We start from the raw sequence: 20,238 nt of genomic DNA, 5'->3' as shown, positions 1-20,238 counted from the left end.
AACTCATGTAGAGCCTTGAACTGCTGTTCAGACACTGTGCAGTAACAGTGTCTGAGTGAACTTTGCAAAGACCTTTTACGAGCTAATGCATTGTGGGATTTCATGATGTAAGTCTGCAGAAGAGTATGGATTTCGAGAACGTCTAGTTAACTACATGTAAAAAACCGTGTAGTGTCTGGTAAATGGAAATAAGCGTTTGGCGTCATTGGCCGGGAGGCCCCTTGCGGGGGGAGGTCCGACCGCCTTGGTGGAGGTCTTCTTACTTTCGACGCCACATTGGGGGACCTGCGCGCCGGGTGGGGATGAAATGATGATGAAGACAACACACTACCCAGTCCCTGAGCGGAGTAAATCTCCGACCCAGCCGGAAATCGAACTCGGGCCCGTATGACGGCAATCCGTCACTCTGACCACTCACCTATCGGGACGGACTGAAGTGTCTGGTCATGTTCATCGTGTTAATATCAACATAGCGAACTCGCCACAGATTAATATGTACGAAATTTCACCTGCTCTCTTAATGACCACCACCAAATGCGTACAATAATCCACTCTGCTCGCAGTCGCACGCCATAGTCTATGAATCTGAGTGGGCAGGAAGGTGATTCATGGTTTTTAGGCTGTTTTCCACATCCTACTAGGTGAATACCGGGCTGGTCCCCACGTCCCGCCTCAGTTACACGACTCGCAGACATTTGAAACACATTCACACTATTTCACGATTTACACTAGACGCAGACAGCTGGGGTACACCACTTCCGTCTCGGGGGGTATGGGATGGCGGCAGGAAGGGCATCCGGCCATCCCTTAAAATTCATCGTGCCAATTCCGTACTTAAGCCTGCCGACCCTGCGCACAATGCGGGATAAAGGCAGTAGCAAAAGAAAGAAATAAAGGATGACTGTTGTACTCAGAATCAACACATCCCTTTCTTGCAGTTTTCAGCACAGCAAAAATGAGATTTTCACAGCAAGTATTTTAGTATTTTTTCCGCCTAAATAACTCCGTCAACGCGGCTGACTGCCGTGCGGAGGACCCGGGTTCGATTCCCGGTATTGCCAGGGATTTTTTTGCTTTCTGGGAGGGTTGGAATCGGCAACTGGGGAGCTACTTGAGTGAGAAGTAGCGGCTGCAGGTCACGACAACTGTCAACGACCGGGAGAACGGTGTGCTGCGCCACGCCATACCGCATCCAATGAGGCCATTGCCGGAGGATGACACGGTGTTCGATCGGTACCGATGGCTCCTTCACGGCCTGTGGACGTAGTTAATGTTTACGTTTTAGTGTTTCACCTAAAGCATAACTGGGGCATTAGTTTTAGTCACAAAAGTTAAGAGTGGATAAATGCCGTAATATTCTCCTAACTACGGGGCAATCTTTGACCACAATTTCAAGCTGGTTGATCATTTGCTGTATATCACCTGGCTGACTATTGACGCTCGCATTCATGCTTCTCTATTGCAAAGCTAAAAGCGTACTTTTGTCACGTGTGTTGTAGAGAGCGGAGCGTTCGGTCCATTGGGCGACGACGCAGACTTCACGTATGACTTTGACCTCAGTCCGGGCTTCACTGGTAGGACCCAACTCACTTCTAACTCTGCATGCTGCTGCCGCACTTGGCTGCTCTCTGGGGCTTAAGGGAACCGTTTAAGGACAAATAAGGTCGACCGAGAATTTCTCAAGCCACGCACTTTCTTCGGAAAAATACTTCTATCGCATCACTTGTGTGGGAATTTTGAGATTCCATTCAGCATATGGTGACAGATAAAATGTCATGTCCTGAAACGTACTGGAAAACGATCCAGAAAGGCAATAGAATTGAGCCAGAAAACAATAACTAAAGCATTTTATTTTCGGCATTATACGAACATAGCAAAAGCCACAATGAAGCCCAGATAAAAAGAAAGCTTTTCAATTGCTTGTCAGACTAGTGGCTGACTTAGTGTCAGGCTAAAAATCCAAAACTTCGGATACTTAACTTGTTTGTCTAGATAGCTGTACAGCAGAAACCAAATAGTAATGAAAAGAACAGCAAACTCTGCTGACCAATCTAAGTTAGTCTTTTTTATTGGAAGTGAGTGTGGCCTAGTGAGGAACTATGTGTCAAACCACAAACCCAAAGGTACGATGCTCAATCCTCAGTTGATCATTGACTTTTTTGTCACTTGCCGCTTCTTCACTCCTGCCAATGATTTGTTGATATGGAAAATACCAAGTGGCACCGAGGTACGGAGTCTATGGTAAACTGACTGGACAAGTCAGTTGAAATGCTGGAAATCAGTGGAATACCACCTCCATGCCAAGGATGACTGGGTTACCAACTGTAAGAGGTCAGCTTTGATGGAACCAGATCACAGCAATAGCTGTTACGTAAGTGGACCATTCCGAGCCAGATGTTGTCTAGGCTTTCGCCATTTCTCAGTGCAAAGTGTCGCGAGTGTACTGCCAATCTCAGAATGATGGACAACGTAATATTTTGGGATGGCTACTTCATGATAGTCATCAGCAACAACCATTATGTGTAGCATTTAGCACTGAGTACGATGGAATTTTGTGCAACGTCAAAACTCAACCAGTCACTTTTTTTAAAAAACAAAATTAATAGTTTTCATTCCAACCTCTAAATTAGAACGGGATGTTTAAGTTACGACCCAGTGGAGAATCAGAGACAGATGAGCTAGTAGGGTGGCGGAGTATTTGGGAATATTTAGGAAGGGTTTCCAGTTCCAGCATATGTTTTTCAATCAAGGGAAACCTCCCGAAAACCTTGATCAGAACCGACGAAAGGAACTATTTTTAACGTAATCCTAGAACAGTTGTTTCCAACAAAAAGTAGGAAATCGGATTTCGTCGATACATGCAGGTATTTATTTATATGTAAACACAGCGAATGTCGATGACGTGCTCTAAACGTGCATTGTACCTAGGCTGTGAACACTCGCCCACGTAGTCCATCAGCAAACAAATGTGAGTCACTCGATGTTCGCCTACGAGAAGGTCTGCTATGTTCTTACTCGGAGCCACAGAAACTTCCTAAGTTTCTGCGCCTGCAAGCCTTGTTTCAGTGTAAATATGGCTGATAGTACTCATTTACGCTACATTCTACTCAATCAAGGACGAGAGATTATATTTCACGCTCACAGTTTCTTCAGCCACATGTCAGAATCAGCGACGGAGTGGTCAGCATATAGAGTTCCTTGGACTTGCCAAGTGTAAGGAACTAATTGATCTCGTGCCGGAGTGCAACTGTCATAGCATTAAATGCATGTTGTCCTGCTAAATTATATTCCCTATCTTCACCTTCCACGCGTAACCACCTGTCGTCCAGGAATAAGTCACTATGAGAATTACTGCAATGAAATACCTGACGAAACAAATCAGTTTGCGTGGTATCACAATTTATTTTAAGAAGTGTTCAGTTGATAAGTGCTACGGATGCAGTACTCTCAATGGAGTGTAACTGTTAGGATTCAAAAAAAAGGCAGCAGTGCGTTGTGATACTATCACGAGGAAGTTTTCAGTGATCCAGGAAAATATTTGCTTTATTATAATTCCAGTCACGACCACCCTTCTTTGAAATCATGTAAAGTGACGTGCAGCGTCGACATCTAGCGTGCTTGGATTGAGGCACTTTTCTTGCCGTTGCACCGCAGAATAACTGTCTCTCTCTCTTCATGTGCGTATGTATGCATTAGTGGTGCTCCTTACATCGGACAGTATTATTTGTTCAACGAAGTCGAAATGGCAAATGGTTTTTACTGCACCATCACATATAACAGCGTGATACGTCTTTTTAACGTTTCAGGTGGGATATTATGAACAGTTGTTTCATATTATTTTCTGCTTTATATTCTTATAGTTAAGAGTCCGTTTGTAAATTAGGCTCGTTCTATGAGCTTATACCTCTCTAGGTCTGACAATGATAGTTGTCGACCGAAATTAATAACCTGATTACAAATAAACATTGTGATCCAAGACTGGAGTTATAATAAAGCAAATATGTATCGTGTTTCTTGCACTGAGTTCCCGGAACGATGTAAGACCTGACACACGTATTCTTGGTCAAATAAGGCACAGTAAGGACTGCTAATAGTTTCGAGCTTAGGGACAGGTTCGCATATGCCAGTCAACGATTCGTATAGTGGATCTTAGTTGTTAACAACGAGCTACTGGTTCTGCTGTTGGTTCTGAACATGTGTGAGGCCCAACATTTGCAGTGCGCATTAATCTCTTGATTCCGTCAGTTAACACTGAACGGTATGAAAGGCTTACTGAAAACAATTCGATACGTTCATTCAAATGGTTCAAATGGCTCTAAACACTATGGGACTTAACATTGAGATCATCAGTCCCCTAGACTTAGAACTACTTAAACCTAACTAACCTAAGGACATCACACACATTCATGCCCGAGGCAGGATTCGAAACTGCGACCGTAGCAGCAGCGCGTTCCGGACTGAAGCGCCTAGAATCGCTCGGCCACAGCGGCCGGCTGACACGTTCATTCTAGAGAGACTATTCCAGCAAGGTGATACAGTACAAGGGACGCCACTTTCACGTCATACGAGTCGAATCTACCGTTCATGGTTTACCCTACAAAGGTCCGTTCCTGCTCATTATCCTGTAGCTATGAAAACCATAGAGCTGTGAGAAGCCCACTACTTATTGGCTAGAGATATTAGTACATAACAGTACGTACAAGTCTAAAAGTAAAAGGCTACAAGAAGCAAACGTTCAGCACCGCTAGTAAGTTACATGGAACAACTCGTTGAACACGGCAGACTGCGATTCGTTGAGCTTGTGAAGTTTCTTGCCTTATTGAGCTGAGTGCGGAACTTATATGAGGAGGCAGTTAATCTCCATCTGTGACAACTGCAGGGAAGATTCTTGATGCACACTTGCATAACACGTGTTGTTGACTGGCGGCGGACTAGGGACTACTGTCCTTGAAAATTTATGAAGAGATCGCGAAACATTCAAGTTTGTATGAACTGCTATTTGCTGGGTAATGTTCAAACTCGACATTAGTTCGACGGTATTCGACGGTACACAGTGTCAGTGTGTTAATGCACGATCCGTGCAGTGTAATGCGGACTAAAGAGAGTAGTTCTCTTACTGCCTAATGCTCAGAAAACTATAGTCCGTACAAAAAATTATTAGTATAAGTTTCCCGTTAATAAATGGTTCAAATGCCTCTAAGCACTATGGGACTTAACATCTGAGGTCATCAGTCCCTTAGACCTAGAACTACTTAAACCTAACTAACCTAAGGACATCACACACAGCCATGCCCGACGCAGGATTCGAACCTGCGGCCGTAGCAGCACCGCGGTTCCGGACTCAAGCGCCTAGAACCGCTCGGCCACAGAGGCCGGCTTCCCGTTAATATTCTGAATACAGTAGACGCTTACGAGAGTATAAAATCTGTGATGGGTCTGTAAACTAAGCTATTGACAGATATGGTATACCAAGGGAAGAGACTGAAACAAAATATGTTCAAATGCCCGCAGCACAAAATATTTACTTTTCTCTTATACACTGTGCAGACAAAAGTCATGTGATACCTCCATACATCGTGCCAGGCCTCCTGCGCGGCGTAATGCAGCAACTCGAAGTATGATGGACTCAACAAGTCGCTGGAAGTCCCCAGCAGAAATATTGAGGCATGCTGCCTCTATTGCCGTCATAACGCAAAAATGTTGCCGGTCCAGAATGTTGTGCACGAACTGACCTCTCGATTACATCCCATAAATGATCGATGGCATTCATGTCGGGCGATCTGGGTGGGCAAACCATTCGCTCCAGAACGTTCCTAAAAGACCAACCGAGAGCCGCTGCAGCCCGGTGACACAGCATCGTTGCTTGGAACATCAAGTCCATGAATGGCTGAAAATTGTCTCCAAATGGCCGAACATAGCCATTTCCAGTCAATGATCGTTTCAGTTGGATCAGGGAATCCAGTCCATCTCATGTAAACACAGACCACACCAACATGGAGCTACCACTATCTTGCATAGCGCCTTGTTGACAACTTGAGTCCACGACTTCGTTCGGTCTGTGCCGCACTCGAACCCTACCATCGGGTCCTACCAGCTGAGACCGAGACTCATCTGACAAGCCACGGTTTCCTACCCGTCTACAGTCCAACCGATGTGGACACGAGCCCATGAGAGGTGCTGCGGGCAGTGTCGTGCTGTTAGCAAAGGCACTCGCGACGGTCGTCGCCTGCCATAGCCCATTAACGCCAAATTTCGCCGCGATATCCTAATGGGTACTTTTGTCGTACGTCCCACGTTGATTTCCGCTGTTACTGCTTGTCTGTTAGCACTGACAGTCCTACGAAAATCGCTGCGCCGCGCATTTCGAGTCCTCCCACGGGCATGGGTGTGTGTTGTTTAAGCTAGATTAAGTAGTGTGTAAGCCTAGAGAGTGATGACCTCTGCAGTTTGCTCCCATAGGAACTTACCAAAAAGTTTTCATGCCAGTGCCACTGCTCTTGGTCGTTAAGTGAAGGCCGTCAGCCACTGCGGTGTCCGTGGTGAGAGGTACTGCCTGAAATTTGGTATTCTCGGCACACTATTTACACTGTGGATCTCTGAATATTGAATTACCTAATGATTTCCGAAATGTATTATGCGTCTTGTTACAACCACCATTCAACGTCTGTCAATTTACGTAGTGCGCTTCAATCACGTCGGAAACCTTTTCACGTAAATCACCTGAGTACAAATGACAGCACTGCCAGTGCCCTTTTATACCTTGTGTACGCGACATACCGCCACCTGTACATGTTCATATTGCTATCACGTGACTTCTGTGACCTCAGTGTACACCAAGTCATGTTACAGGATTTGTCGACCTACAAAAAGCGTTAGACAAGGCAAGAAGCACAAGGTGTTCGAAATTCAGGAAAATAGGTGTAAGCTGTAGACAAAGACGGATGATATACAGGGTAGCGATAGTTTAACTGTCGCTACTTGAGGCAGTGTAGACGGAAAACTGTTTATCGTACAGGTGCCCAACATTATAGGAATTACACTACTGGCCATTAAAATTGCTACACCACGAAGATGACGTGTTACAGACGCGAAATTTAGCCGACAGGAAGAAGATGCTGTGATATAGAAATGATTAGCTCTTCAGAGCATTCACACTTGGTTGGCGCCGGTGGCGACACCTACAACGTGCTGGCATGAGGAACGTTTCCAACCGATTTCTCATACACAAACAGCAGTTGACCGGCGTTGCCTGGTGAAACGTTGTTGTAATCCCTCGTGTAAGGAGGAGAAATGCGTACCGTCACGTTTCCAACTTCGATAAAGGTCGGATTGTAGCCTATCGCGATTGCGGTTTATCGTATAGCGACACTGCTGCTCGCGTTGGTCGAGATTCAATGACTTTTAGCAGAATATGGAATCGGTGGGTTCAGGAAGGTAATACGGAACGCCGTGCTGGATCCCAACGGCCTAGCAGTCGAGATGACAGGCATCTTATCTGCATGGCTGTAACGGATCGTGCAGCAACGTCTCGATCCCTGATTCAACAGATGTGGACGTTTGCAAGACAACAACCAACTGCACGAACAGTTCGACGACGTTTGCAGCAGCATAGACTATCAGCTCGGAGACCGTGGTTGCGGTTACCCTTGATGCTGTATCACAGACAGGAGCATCTGCGATGGCGTGCTCAACGATGAACTTGGGTGCACGAATAGCAAAACGCCATTTTTTCGGATGAATCCAGGTTCTGTTTACAGCATCATGGTGGTCGCATCCGTGTTTGGCGACATCGCGGTGAATGAACGTATATTGGAAGCGTGTATTCGTCATCGCCATACTGGCGTATCACCCGGCGTGATGGTATGGGGTGCCACTGGTTACACGTCTCGGTCACCTCTTGTTCGTATTGACGGCACTCTGAACAGTGGATGTTACATTTCAGATGTGTTACGACCCGTGGATCTACCCTTCATTCCATCCCTACGAAACCCTACATTTCAGCAGGATAATGCACGACCGCATGTTGCAGGTCCTGTACGGGCCTTTCTGGATACAGAAAATGTTCGACTGCTGCCCTGGCCAGCACATTCTCCAGATCTCTCACCAATTAAAAACGTCTGGTCAATGGTGGCCGAGCTAATGGCTCGTCACAATACGCTAGTCACTACTCTTGATGAACCGTGGTATCGTGTTGAAGCTGCATGGGCAGCTGTATCTGTACACGCCGTCCAAGCTCTGTTTGGCTCAATGCCCAGGCGTATGAAGGCCGTTATTACGGCCAGAGGTGGTTGTTCTGGGTACTGATTTCTCAGGATCTATGCACCCAAATTGCGTGAAAATGTAATCACGTCAGTTCTAGTATAATGTATTTGTCTAATGAATATCCATTTATCATCTGCATTTCTTCTTGGTGTAGCAATTTTAATGGCCAGTAGTGTATTTTGAGACAGTGCGCTGCAGGATTTGCGTTGTTAGTAGTGTTGGTGTCAAGACTTACCGTTAGGCGCCGGTAATGGTACGGCGAAGTAGAGCTGAAACACAAGCATCTGTGCTCCTTACAGTTGCAGACAGTCAACATCAGTCTGGACGAGGTAAGCAGGACAGTACTCATAAAGCTGTCCTACCGGAACAACAGCACTAGTAACTCTGCTGTTTGCGAGTGTCGACGCATTAAAGGAATGCAGAGAAGAACTCTTTCCGCACTGGGTTTCAAGAGTAGGATTCGGAACTTTGAAATAACTGGCGATTTGGGGGTTATTGCTGGGAGATGCCGACGGCCAACTGCGCCACAAATTGCAGAAGAAGTTACTGTTTTCATGGCTCAGAATGCTGGACGCAACGTGCGATCTTCAAGCAGTGCACGAGCTATGTCATAACAGTTGAACATTCCATGGTCCACCGTTCGAAAAGTGCTGCGAACAATTTTGAAATGGTGCCCGTACGAACTTCCAGGCTTTCGTGGATGCAGATGATAGTCACACAGAGCAACATTTGTTTCTTGGAACGTAGAAATGGTACGCAATTAACAACTCTTACCTCTCTTGTGAAAATTAAAATGTGTTTCTTTAATGGTTCATTAGTTAGTTCCTTTCCACACATCCTTACAAACGTCTCGTTATCCTACTATCACTACTATTTCATGAGGGCCCTCTGAAATAGAGAAAATTTAATTATAACTGTCCTGTGCAATATGTAGGCTACTAGAACCAGGAACAAATTGCTCGGATTAGAAAGTAACCTTTCAGCCACACTTTTCAAAAAAATGGTTCAAATGGCTCTGAGCACTATGGGACTTAACTACTGTGGTCATCAGTCCCCTAGAACCTAGAACTACTTAAACCTAACTAACCTAAGGACATCACACACATCCATGCCCGAGGCAGGATTCGAACCTGCGACCGTAGCAGTCGCGCGGTTCCGGACTGCGCGCCTAGAACCGCTAGACCACCGCGGCCGGCCCACACTTTTCAATCTAGATATGGAAGAAGCAATGATGACAATAAAAAAATGGTTCAGGAGTGGGGTTAAAACTCAGTGTGAAAGAATATAAATGGTAAGGTTCGCTGATGACATTGCTGCACTCAGTGAAAGTGAAAAATTATGGGGTGTGCTGAATGTAATGAACAGTCTAATGAGCACAGAATATGCTTGATCTGTACCCATTGGAACATATATTGGGTGCCAGCTGCGTGGCCGTACCATGCCGTAATTTACGGGAACTGCTTGACCTGTGCTTAGACATCTGGTGCCACATACTCTCAAATGCTGTCAAGGGCTCATAGAATCCATGCCAAGCACTATCCTTGTTGTACTGTGTTTGAAAAGTGGAACAACACGCTTTTAAACAGATGGTTATAATATTTTGGTTCAAATGGCTCTGAGCACTATGGGACTTAACATCTGAGGTCGTCAGTGCCATAGACTTAGAACTACTTAAACCTAACTAACCTAAGGACAGCACTCACATCCATGCCCGAGGCAGGATTCGAACCTGCGACCGGAGCAGCCGCGTGGTTCCGGACTGAAGCGCCTAGAACCGCTCGGCCACCGTTGCCGGTGGTTCGTCGGTGTGTAAGCGCGGCTAAAACTTTCAAACCTAATTTTCGTGAAAATGGTCGAGAGTGGCATCTTTCTGTTTACATATGTTGAAGTCCTAATCGTGCCCTAAACACCCTGTCAATATGAATGAAATCGGTCCCCTTGTTAGCGTGTTCTGTTAGAAGGCTGGTCGCCCTCTGCAATTAAAAAATCCTCAAGAAAGTGTCAACGTTACACTCTGAAAGAGTCACGTGACATCCTCTCAGGACCGATCTCCTCGCAGAAAAAATACAAGGAAGAAAAGGACAGAACAAAGGAAAAGAATCGCTGGCTTCGTTGCGGATGACTCCCAGGATTTTTTGTTCTGTGGCAGGAGGGCTGTAATGTGGTCCACACTGTCTCGTGAGGCCAGATGAGGAGCTGCTTCAATAAATAACCAGCAGGATTCGTCTATTGGCAATAACGGCTGGAGAGATACGTGACATGCTGCTCACATGTCCCAAGATCGTAAGTCGTTCCTCGTACTGCCTCGTAGGCAGCAGTCGTCCAGTTGGAACAGGCCTAAGGCCTAAACAGTGAGTGATGTTTCCGTTTTACATAAGAACGGCGAAGGTATTCCAGGTGGTTGACAAGCTGTGGGAACTTTATTAGATGGTACGGATACGGACGGAGGAGAGAAGGAAATTCCACTCGCAAGCACACATTCACAGCCAGCTTAGCACATACTCTATCTACGAGAACACGTTAGCTTGCGTGTAGCCATGAATGAACAGAAGCAGTAAATTTTCTCTAGTGTTGCAGATTACGCGGCGCGTAGGAAATTACGGACAATCTGAGAGCCCTTGCGAGTCGCAGTGCGACCTTACTTTGTTGAGCTATAAATCTGTGGCCCTGGCAGCATGCCCGGGCTGAGCGCTGGCAGCACTAAAGCCGTCAGGCCACGCGTCGCCCTGTTTATATTAGCCGCCGGCAGCACCGAGGGAGCCGTACGCTCCACACCTCTTGCTTACAAGCACGCCCCCTTAACGACCTATGAATATCCATGAATACCCCCAGGCGTACAGGTATTCGTCATCGACATCGGACGGAAATAGATGTCTTATTCGCGGCAGGTCTTTTCTTTTCATTCTCTCGGCGGATTGTTAACACCTTTGTCACGGCATAGCAGAGAGGAGTAATGAACGACTGGTATATAAGAAATGGAAGGCTAACGGAGAACGCGACCTGGATCAAGCAATACTTGAACGTTAAAGAGTTTAGTACTAAGTGCTACTAGGGCAGTGTTTGCCAGGCTGGGGGTAATTACCCCCTGAGCGGTAAAATTTCCTGAGTGGTAAAAGCTAAGCGATTCAATTGTGTTTCAGTCCCGAAACCAAATTATTTTCAAAAGATCATTACCATTATCACAATTTTGTGGGACTCTAATATTGATTATGTAAATTATCAATAATTACTTTTTCAAAATTAGTAACATTAATGCGGTGGAGGTTACAGGTTCCTCACATATTCCACCCACTACAGACATATGTTGTGCTTTGTCCCGTACGTCGCTGATGATAAAAATGAGACATCTACGTAACAAATACTAAATATCTCAAGAAAACGTTTTCTCCAAGGTGTAGATAGTACCTGGAGTAGCCCAGAAATTGCTTCATTACTCGCTTCAAATGGCTCTGAGCACTATGGGACATAACTTCTGAGGTCATCAGTCCCCTAGAACTTAGAACTACTTAAACCTAACTAACCTAAGGACATCACACCAGCCATGCCCGAGGTAGGATTCGAACCTGCGACCGTAGCGGTTGCGCGGTTCCAGACTAATAGCGCCTAGAACCGCCCGGCCACTCCGGCCGGCTTACTCGCTTCGAAACGGATAAATGAATTAATTAACAACACGACACAGCATCAACTACACAAGGGCTGCTATAGTGCTGTACACAGACTTGTTATTACTATGATTATTATTATTATTATTATTATTATTATTATTAGAGTGGTTAGACACAAAGCATTAACAGTCTGAAGTCGTCCAATTTCTGCCAGTTCAGAAATAAGGGGTGCAGCAATGAAATGATTTAAGGACAGTTTGATTTTACATAAGGTTGTAGTGTGCAGGTCAAGCAAGTGCAGCAATGTAGAGGAGTAATGCAGGGGATGCACGTTTTGTAACAAGTGTGTACCCTCACTGTGGACAGTTAGCTTTCTTTTCTGAGAAGGAGTTATAGGCAGCACTTGCGATGCACCACACACACAAACTAAATTTCATTCATCATTCACTTTAAAAAATAAAAGTGTTCCTAGAAAAGTCTTTCATTCTACAGTTTAGTTAGGTTCTGAAGTTGGTGATAATGCTGGGGTAGGGGGGGTGGGGCACAGATGGCAGGGGGAAGGGGGTTGGAGAGGACATCTATTTTTTGTGCATAAGGCTGTTTGGCTAAACTAAGGCACAATATTCGGCGATTGAGAAGATCCAGAGCAGAAGAACGTAGGCCGTAAGCCAATGCTCCCCAAGTCTACCATACAGCTTTTGAATAATGTTATTCATTTTTTTCAGTTATTTTTGTTAGATGCTCTCTCAGAGCTCTATCAAGGGTTATCCCCAGTTACTTTGTTGTTTTATTGTGAATAAATACAGTGGTTTTTAAACTATGAAGCTAGTTCGCGTCCGTAGCAGATCGTCTTGTCGATACCCTAAGTTTCGGCACCATCATCTGTGAACATCTACAAGGGGGTAACTCTTAGCCGCGCACGATTAGCCGAGCGGTCTAGGGCGATGCAGTCATGGCCTGTGAGGCTGGTCCCGGCGGAGGTTCGAGTCCTTCCTCGGGCATGGGTCCTTAGGATAATTTAGGTTAAGTAGTGTGTAAGCTTAGGGACTGATGACCTTAGCAGTTAAGTCCCATAAGATTTCACACACATTTGAATATTTTTGGTGACTCTTTCTCGAGCCTCCGATGCACTCCCTGGCTCGCTACTGATTGAAGTATAAATTATGTTTCCGCAAATATTTTTGGAGTCGACATTGTGTCCAGTATTAAAATATATCTTGCCAGACCCGTGTTCTCCTTGAGAAATGTTCTCAAAAACTACAGGCACTATAGTCCTTTTTTGAAATTGCGTTGAGTACTGAGGTTAATTTTCTTGTGTGTCCCCGGTGACAATTAATTGTGTCCTTTCATTGCCAACTTCACTCTGGAGCACAACCAGAAGTCGCCAAATCTGACCCATACGGTGGGTGATCCAGGACTGTTTGATGGTGATGAGGATTATGATGTTTGGTTTGTGGGGCGCTTAACTGCACGGTCATCAGCGCCCGTGGAAAGTCCCAATTTTTTTCACAGTCCATTTTTGACACTGTCACGAATGATGACGATGATGAAATTATAAAGACAACACAAACACCCAGTCCCCGGGCAGAGAAAAATCCCCAACCCGGCCGGGAATCGAACCCGGGACCCCCTGATCCAAAGGCAGCAACCCTAGCCACTGGTCCACGAGCTGCGGACATCCAGGACTGTGATCCACTTTCTGGATAAAAACGCGTACACAATGTTCACTTTGTGGGCTGGGTCATCGTCGCGGAGAAGCAACCAGGAACTATCTCTCGGTATTCGGGTCGATTTCGATCAGTTACCGCCAGAAAACGATGGAGGACTCAACAAAACGTTATGTGTCCTCGCTGCTCCGCCAACATTTTTCAACGTGTCGGGCACATACTGTTACATTTGCGGTTAGGACCCCTGTTGCACTGAAGCTAGCGTTTTGACTTGCTACAAGGTTGTTGTTGGAACTTCAACGATCGTAGCGCCATAACTAGTCACAGGATAGCATTGCAGTTTGGAATTTCACACGAGCAGTCCAAACGGATCTGGGACACATCCTGTAAGCGGTACATGTGAAACTTCAGCATCGACTCTCTCGGGAATTAGAGGCCGTCGCATGAAAAACCACTAGCCAGTTAATCAGAACATGTCCTTGTACAATATACCTAAGACTCATCAAAATCAGTGATTAACAGATCTGATGGTCTCCTTGTTAACCGCACACTAGGGGGTCGTTTTGAGAATGAATCTTTCGCCGTGTAGTCTAGTGCGCGCTGTTACAGCTAGAAGCACGGTTTCGGGTTCTAATTCCGCTCCGACACTTAGTTTTAATCCACCAAGGGGTTTCAAAACAGCACACACTCCGTTGCCAAGTGAAAGGTTCATTCTGGACGAGCCCAGTTTCTTACCACGGTGCCAGCCAGCTGTCTCAGTTCGAAAGCGTAATGCCGTATGACGCTCCTACAAATTACACGGCATTGTCATCAGGAAATCCTCTCGAAGAGAGGAACGCGCAGACCACACACGCTGCTTAGGGGCGTGGCCGGAGCTGCGTGTGGAGAACGGGGTCACAGCGGCGCGCCCTGACATTTCGTGCGCCGCCAATTAATTCCGCGCTTCTCGTGACGTCACAAGGCACGCGCGCTGCGTCACGTCCAAGGAGGGCACCAGGGATGGACGCGTTCTGTCGTGTCACTGCCCCGCTTCCGCCTAGCGTCCGGGATTTGTCTTTCAAACTAGAAGACTCATGAAATAAGCCTCTTAGTTTGAAAGACAAATGACTCCCACTTATCTACATGGAAATTACAGCAGAAACAGAAAGCACAGTACCGAGCGAGGTGGCGCAGTATTTAGCACACTGGACTCGCATTCGGGTGGACGACGGTTCAATCCCGCGTCCGGCCATCATGATTTAGGTTTTCCGTGATTTCCCTAAATCTCTCCAGGCAAATGCCGGGATGGTTCCTTTGAAAGGGCACGGCCGACTTCCTTCCCTAATCCGATGAGACCGATGACCTCGCTGTTTTGTCTCTTCCCCCAAACAACCAACCAACCAGAAAGCACATTACTACGGTTAAATAGAGCCAAATTTCAGCTATATTCTTTCATTTTTCCACCAAACATCGCTATTCGTTACGCACTTTTGCCCTGATAAACAAGAGCCTACACGTCGACTGTGTAAAAACATTAAGCATTTGGAGCTAGCCACTGACTTACAGCTCTGACGACACCAACGGAGTCCGGAAAATATTGGCCACTGTGAGATAACGGGCGAGTTGTGGCGCCCTGGAAATATTATATGCTCGGAATTGGGGCGGCCTTACAGGACGTTCGTCAAAACTGGGGCCCGGCAGCAAACACGATAGCCGGACGAGAGGGGTAGCCCCAGCGCATGGTCCAGCCGCGTGGCTGGGAATTCCGCTGTGACGATAACGGTGCTTTGTGTCAATGAAGGTGACACGCCGGGAGTGCCAGAGATGGCGGACTTTGTGAAGCCTTAATGGCAGACGTTTCACAGTTCGTATGGAAATTAATAGTAGCCAGATGAATCATGATAGCTCAAAAAGAAACATATACATTACTATTATTTGCACGACGATTCTGATGGTGTAATCAGATTTTCAATATCTTTATTAGTTTAAAGTTTAGTATCTGACGGTAAACTATACAAGTAACACCCAGCAACGAATTTCCAAAATATAAACGCTTCATCCGATTTTGTCGATCGCCGTGTCTTTAGAAAGATTTTAGTGTAAACCTAAATTGCTATAAATTACAGGCATGTAACTTGAATAGTACATGAGTTATTAGAGGACAAAGCGGCCGATTACTATCGATCGCGTCAGAACATAAGTACTCCACAGTTACACAAAAAACGGTAGCAGCATGCTTATAAATATATTGATTCATCCATGTCTTTGTTAATATCCGATATATGCTATCCATGGAGAAACTGGTCAATTATGTACTGTGTTTTAGAAAACACAGAGACATTAGGCTCCTGGACTACCTTTTGCTTCTTTTCTTTTGATATATGTTTATTTAATTGTTTATGTATTTAATTGTGTGGGTTAGAGTGTGTTTATGGTCCAGCTGTAGGAATATTTATTTAATTTCAAGTATTTTCATGTAAATCCAGTATTTCGAATATATTTCATTATGTTTTTGAGAGTACGTTGGATTGAAGACACGGCGCGAGCGCTCTAGCCAATCACAGCGCTCGTGAACGGAGAGACTGTATGGAATTGGGCAGGAGCATCGTTTCCGGAGAGGACAGGGGTTTCTGGAGAGGACGGCACAGGACACGGAGCGCCCGCGACGGTACGGCGCGACGGACGCGCGGTCGGCGGAAAGACTTGGTTCAAAATGGCTCCGAGCACTACGGGACTCAACATCTTAGGTCATAAGTCCCCTAGAACTTAGAACTACTTAAACCTAACTAACCTAAGGACATCACACACACCCATGCCCGAGGCAGGATTCGAACCTGCGACCGTAGCAGACTCGCGGTTCCGGACTGCAGCGCCAGAACCGCACGGCCACCGCGGCCGGCGGAAAGACTTGGACAGTGGAGCAGTTTGCGCGCGGTCGCGCAGATAGAAATATTTCGTAGTGCCGACCTGTACACTTGTGAGACTTCCGTGTCTTCTCCAGTGAAGACGTAGTGTGCGTTTAGAACTGAATATCTCGCGAGCTATGTTGTGGTTCATGACTAATTACGTCCAGTAAGAATCTATTGTTTCCCTGTTATTCAACTTATATTTTATTTATTTGCTGGACCATCGACCCCAGTAAGTGTTTTCCAGAAATAGCACTTCTACTATCGTACTCATCATTTAAAGTCGTTAAGATAGTACCTGCAGATTTTATTTAATTGCAATCTTTCATTTATAAAATTCGCAATTGCCGAGTGATAGAAACCTTCGACCATTCGATTTATGTGTGTATTCTTATCATATACTGTAGACTCAGCAGTATTTGACCTGTAATGCGGCAAATACGTATCACAGCCCCTAGACAACGAAACCAGCCAAAACTTTTGATATTGCAACGCTGAGTCTGAGGGTTTGAAAGCCCGCACCACGTAGTTCAGAATGTTTCAAATGGCTCTGAGCACTATGGGACTTAACAGCTGAGGTCACCAGTCCCCTAGAACTTAGAACTACTTAAATCCAACTAACCTAAGAACATCACATACATTCATGCCCGAGGCAGGATTCGAACCAGTGACCGTAGCAGCAGCGCGGTTCCGGACTGAAGCGCCTAGAACCGCTCGGCCACAACGGCCGGCTTGGACACGTAGTCCATCTTTCTTAGGCCCAAGGAGATGGATGCCTGAATGAACAAAATCAAGATTAGGCATACAGCCTCAGAGAAACACAAATTTTGTATTCGCGGTGTCCTACAGCCTTCATGAAGTTGAAGAACGACATTAAACAAGGCTTTCCTTCTAAGAATCGTCAGCTGCAAAAAACAAAAAACCAAAATGTTCAAATGTGTAAGAAATCTTATGGGACGTAACTGCTAAGGTCATCAGTCCCTAAGCTTACACACTACTTAACCTAAATTATCCTAAGGGCAAACACACACACCCATGCCCGAGGGAGGACTCGAACCTCCGCCGGGACCAGCCGCGCAGTTGACGTCAGCTGCATTTTCTCTTTTGTTTCGGCAGATACCTGCAGTTTAATTTCTGCCATGTGTAGCTGGAGGCATCCCAAACAAACTCTGCTCATCACATCTTTCATGCGACGCTCATTGTCGACGGAAAGCGTAGGTCTGTTTCCCTGTACAAAAAATGACTTTTAAACGAAACTTTACATGCCCGTTCGGTAATGCCGTCTCACATTAGTCTAGTGCGATATTCGTTTTATCGATATGTATGAACAGTAACAGATGAGTATACAACACTGCTCTGGCCTCTACTGACTGCTACTGCCATTCAGCAGCGCTGCTGAGTCGCTGCTAGAAAACTGGTTATTCTTCGTGTTGTGCTGTCCCTGTTAACACATAACGATAAAACGAATATCGCACTAGACTAAGGTGGCACAGCCCTATCGAACGGGCATATAAAATTTCATTTTAAGCGCCATTTTGTTCGTACTGGGAAAAAACCGACGCTTTCCGTCAACACTGACCATCTCATGAAAGACATGATGAGCAGCATTTATATGGGGTGACAGCAATTACACACCGCAAAAACGAAACTGCAGATATCTACCGAAACGCCAGAGAAAACCCACCTGACGACTGTTAGGAAGACTTGGTGTATAGGCTGTAAACAAGGCTTCTGCTTGCTGCCTTTTTCTCGCCTGACCACCGCTATCGGCCACATGCCCAACATCAGTGGCTGTGTAATTTGTTTTTCTGCTCTCATAGAATTTTTTTGTATGTCTTTGGAGATTTTATTTTAATTTTTTGATGTTTTTCAGTACTTTCTCATATTTTTGTCTCCAAATACATCTACAAAATTTTTATGAGGGCACTGAAACGAATTACACAGCTGCTGGAGAAGGGGATGTAGGCTTGCACTGGTCTAGCAGAAATAAAGATAAAGAAGCAGTTTTCTCTCTTTCTCTCTCTCTCTCTCTCTCTCTCTCTTTCTTTCTCTCTCTGTCTCATATGGAGTGCTTGATTTGTGACAGTAAACGCCAGTACGCTGAACCAGTACCTCTGAAGTAAAAAGACGTCTAAATTTAAAAAGAACCCCCCCAGAAAGTCACAGTACTGCAGCCTCCTTTTCTGCAAATCAAGCACTGCATAAATATAGTCTCTCTGGCCAGATTCCATCTTCTGCTGTCCTTCCTCTCTTTCCATGTCCTACCCTCTATCTTATCCAGCTGCCCATTACCCCTCCACACCTTACACCTGCCTCCTGTATTTGTGGCCCCTGCAAAACAGTCCGATAAAGCAGGCCGGTACCACTCCAGCATGACATGCCTGCTGTGCAGGACAGCCTACACAATGGAGCCTGGAAAACTGTTACTTGCCTCTGAGTATAGGCTGCCCTGCAAAGTGGGTCGATAAGGCACATCGATTTTATTTCCACCTGATGCACCTGTCATGAAGGACAGCCTATATAGCACGGGCGGAAAAAATTTTTGTCTGTATCTCCGCTCTGTTAGAGCTAGGAGGTCATAAATCACACAGTGCTGATACTTTTTGTTATTTTCGTGCCAAATGATTGAAATAGGTCAGGTGTTTAGAAGCAGATCCTGGACAGACCTACGTGTATGTACTTTCTATATAAATTCTCAAGGTAAGAGGGGTAAAATACAGAGAGCAAAAGATGATCTATAACTTGTACAGAAACCAGACTGCAGTCATAAAGAGTCAAAGGACATGAAAGAAAGCAGTACTTCAGAATGGAGCGAAATGGGTGTTGTGTCTTATCCCGTATGTTATTTAGTCTGTACAGTGAGTAAGCAGTAAAGGAAACAAAGGAATTTGAAAATTTCAGGGAGAACGAATAAAATCCTGACTGCAGTTATAGGAGTTGAAGGACATGAAAGGGAAGCACTACTTGAGGAGGGAGTTTGCTGTTGGTATTGTAAATCTTTCAGAGATGGCAAAGGACTTGGAAGAGCAATTGAACGAAATGAATTAGTTCTTGAAAAGGCTATAAGAAGAGTATCACAAAATTGGAATAAAGGAAGGTAGTGTAATTAAATCAGGTGATGCTGTGATAATTCAATCAGGAAACAAGGTACTAAAAGCAGTCGATGAATTTTGGTGTATGAGCACCAAAATAAATGACGATGGATATAAAAGGCAGCCTGGCAATATAAGAAAAGATTTTCTTAAAAAGTGAATGTGAATTCAAACGTTAGGAAGTACATTTGTCTCGAATACTGTCTTGCACAAAAGTGAAACGTAGACGATACACAATTCACACAAGAAGAGAAAACAAACCTTTGAAACATGATGTTACAGGAGAATTTCGAAAATTAAGTAAGTGAATCTAATTGGGAAGAATAGAAATTTTTGGCCTAACTTGTCTAAAATGAGGGATCTGAGACGTCGAGGACTCATCAATTTGGTTATGGAGAGAAGTCTGCGGAGAATACTTATAGAGAAATACTTGGTTTGACTACAGTATTCAGGTTAAAATGGATGTAGGCTACAGAAGTTACGCAGAGATGAAGAGACTTGCACAGGATGGACTAGCGTGTAGCTGTAGCAAACCAGTTTTCGGCGGATTGATGACCACAACAAAGACATTTGAATTTATGTACGAAACATTTTGCCGAATTATGCGGCGGCCGTCAAGGTACCAAGCTGTTACTTCCATCTACAGAGATTTTACTCAAGTAAGATATTTGGAGTCTAATTTCGGGCACATTTTCATGAAATTTTTCTAGAAGGTGAATCACTTCTT

General features: G+C 45.2%; 1 protein-coding gene across 1 annotated transcript in view; it reads left to right on the top strand.

The window, feature by feature from the left end:
• The first annotated feature begins 579 nt into the window (after nt 1-579).
• LOC126417090 (collagen alpha-1(IX) chain-like) overlaps nt 580-20,238 on the top strand; it is a 317,794-nt gene continuing 298,135 nt past the window's right edge. The window contains exons 1-2 of the mRNA XM_050084985.1: nt 580-601; nt 1,500-1,574. Of these exons, the coding sequence (XP_049940942.1) occupies nt 580-601; nt 1,500-1,574 (97 nt within the window). The remainder of the gene's footprint in view (nt 602-1,499; nt 1,575-20,238) is intronic.

Source organism: Schistocerca serialis, chromosome 8, assembly GCF_023864345.2.
Source record: "Schistocerca serialis cubense isolate TAMUIC-IGC-003099 chromosome 8, iqSchSeri2.2, whole genome shotgun sequence".
Taxonomy (NCBI): Eukaryota; Metazoa; Arthropoda; class Insecta; order Orthoptera; family Acrididae; genus Schistocerca; species Schistocerca serialis.
The sequence above is the reverse complement of the archived record's forward strand: the minus strand, read 5'-3'. Positions and strand labels throughout refer to the sequence as shown.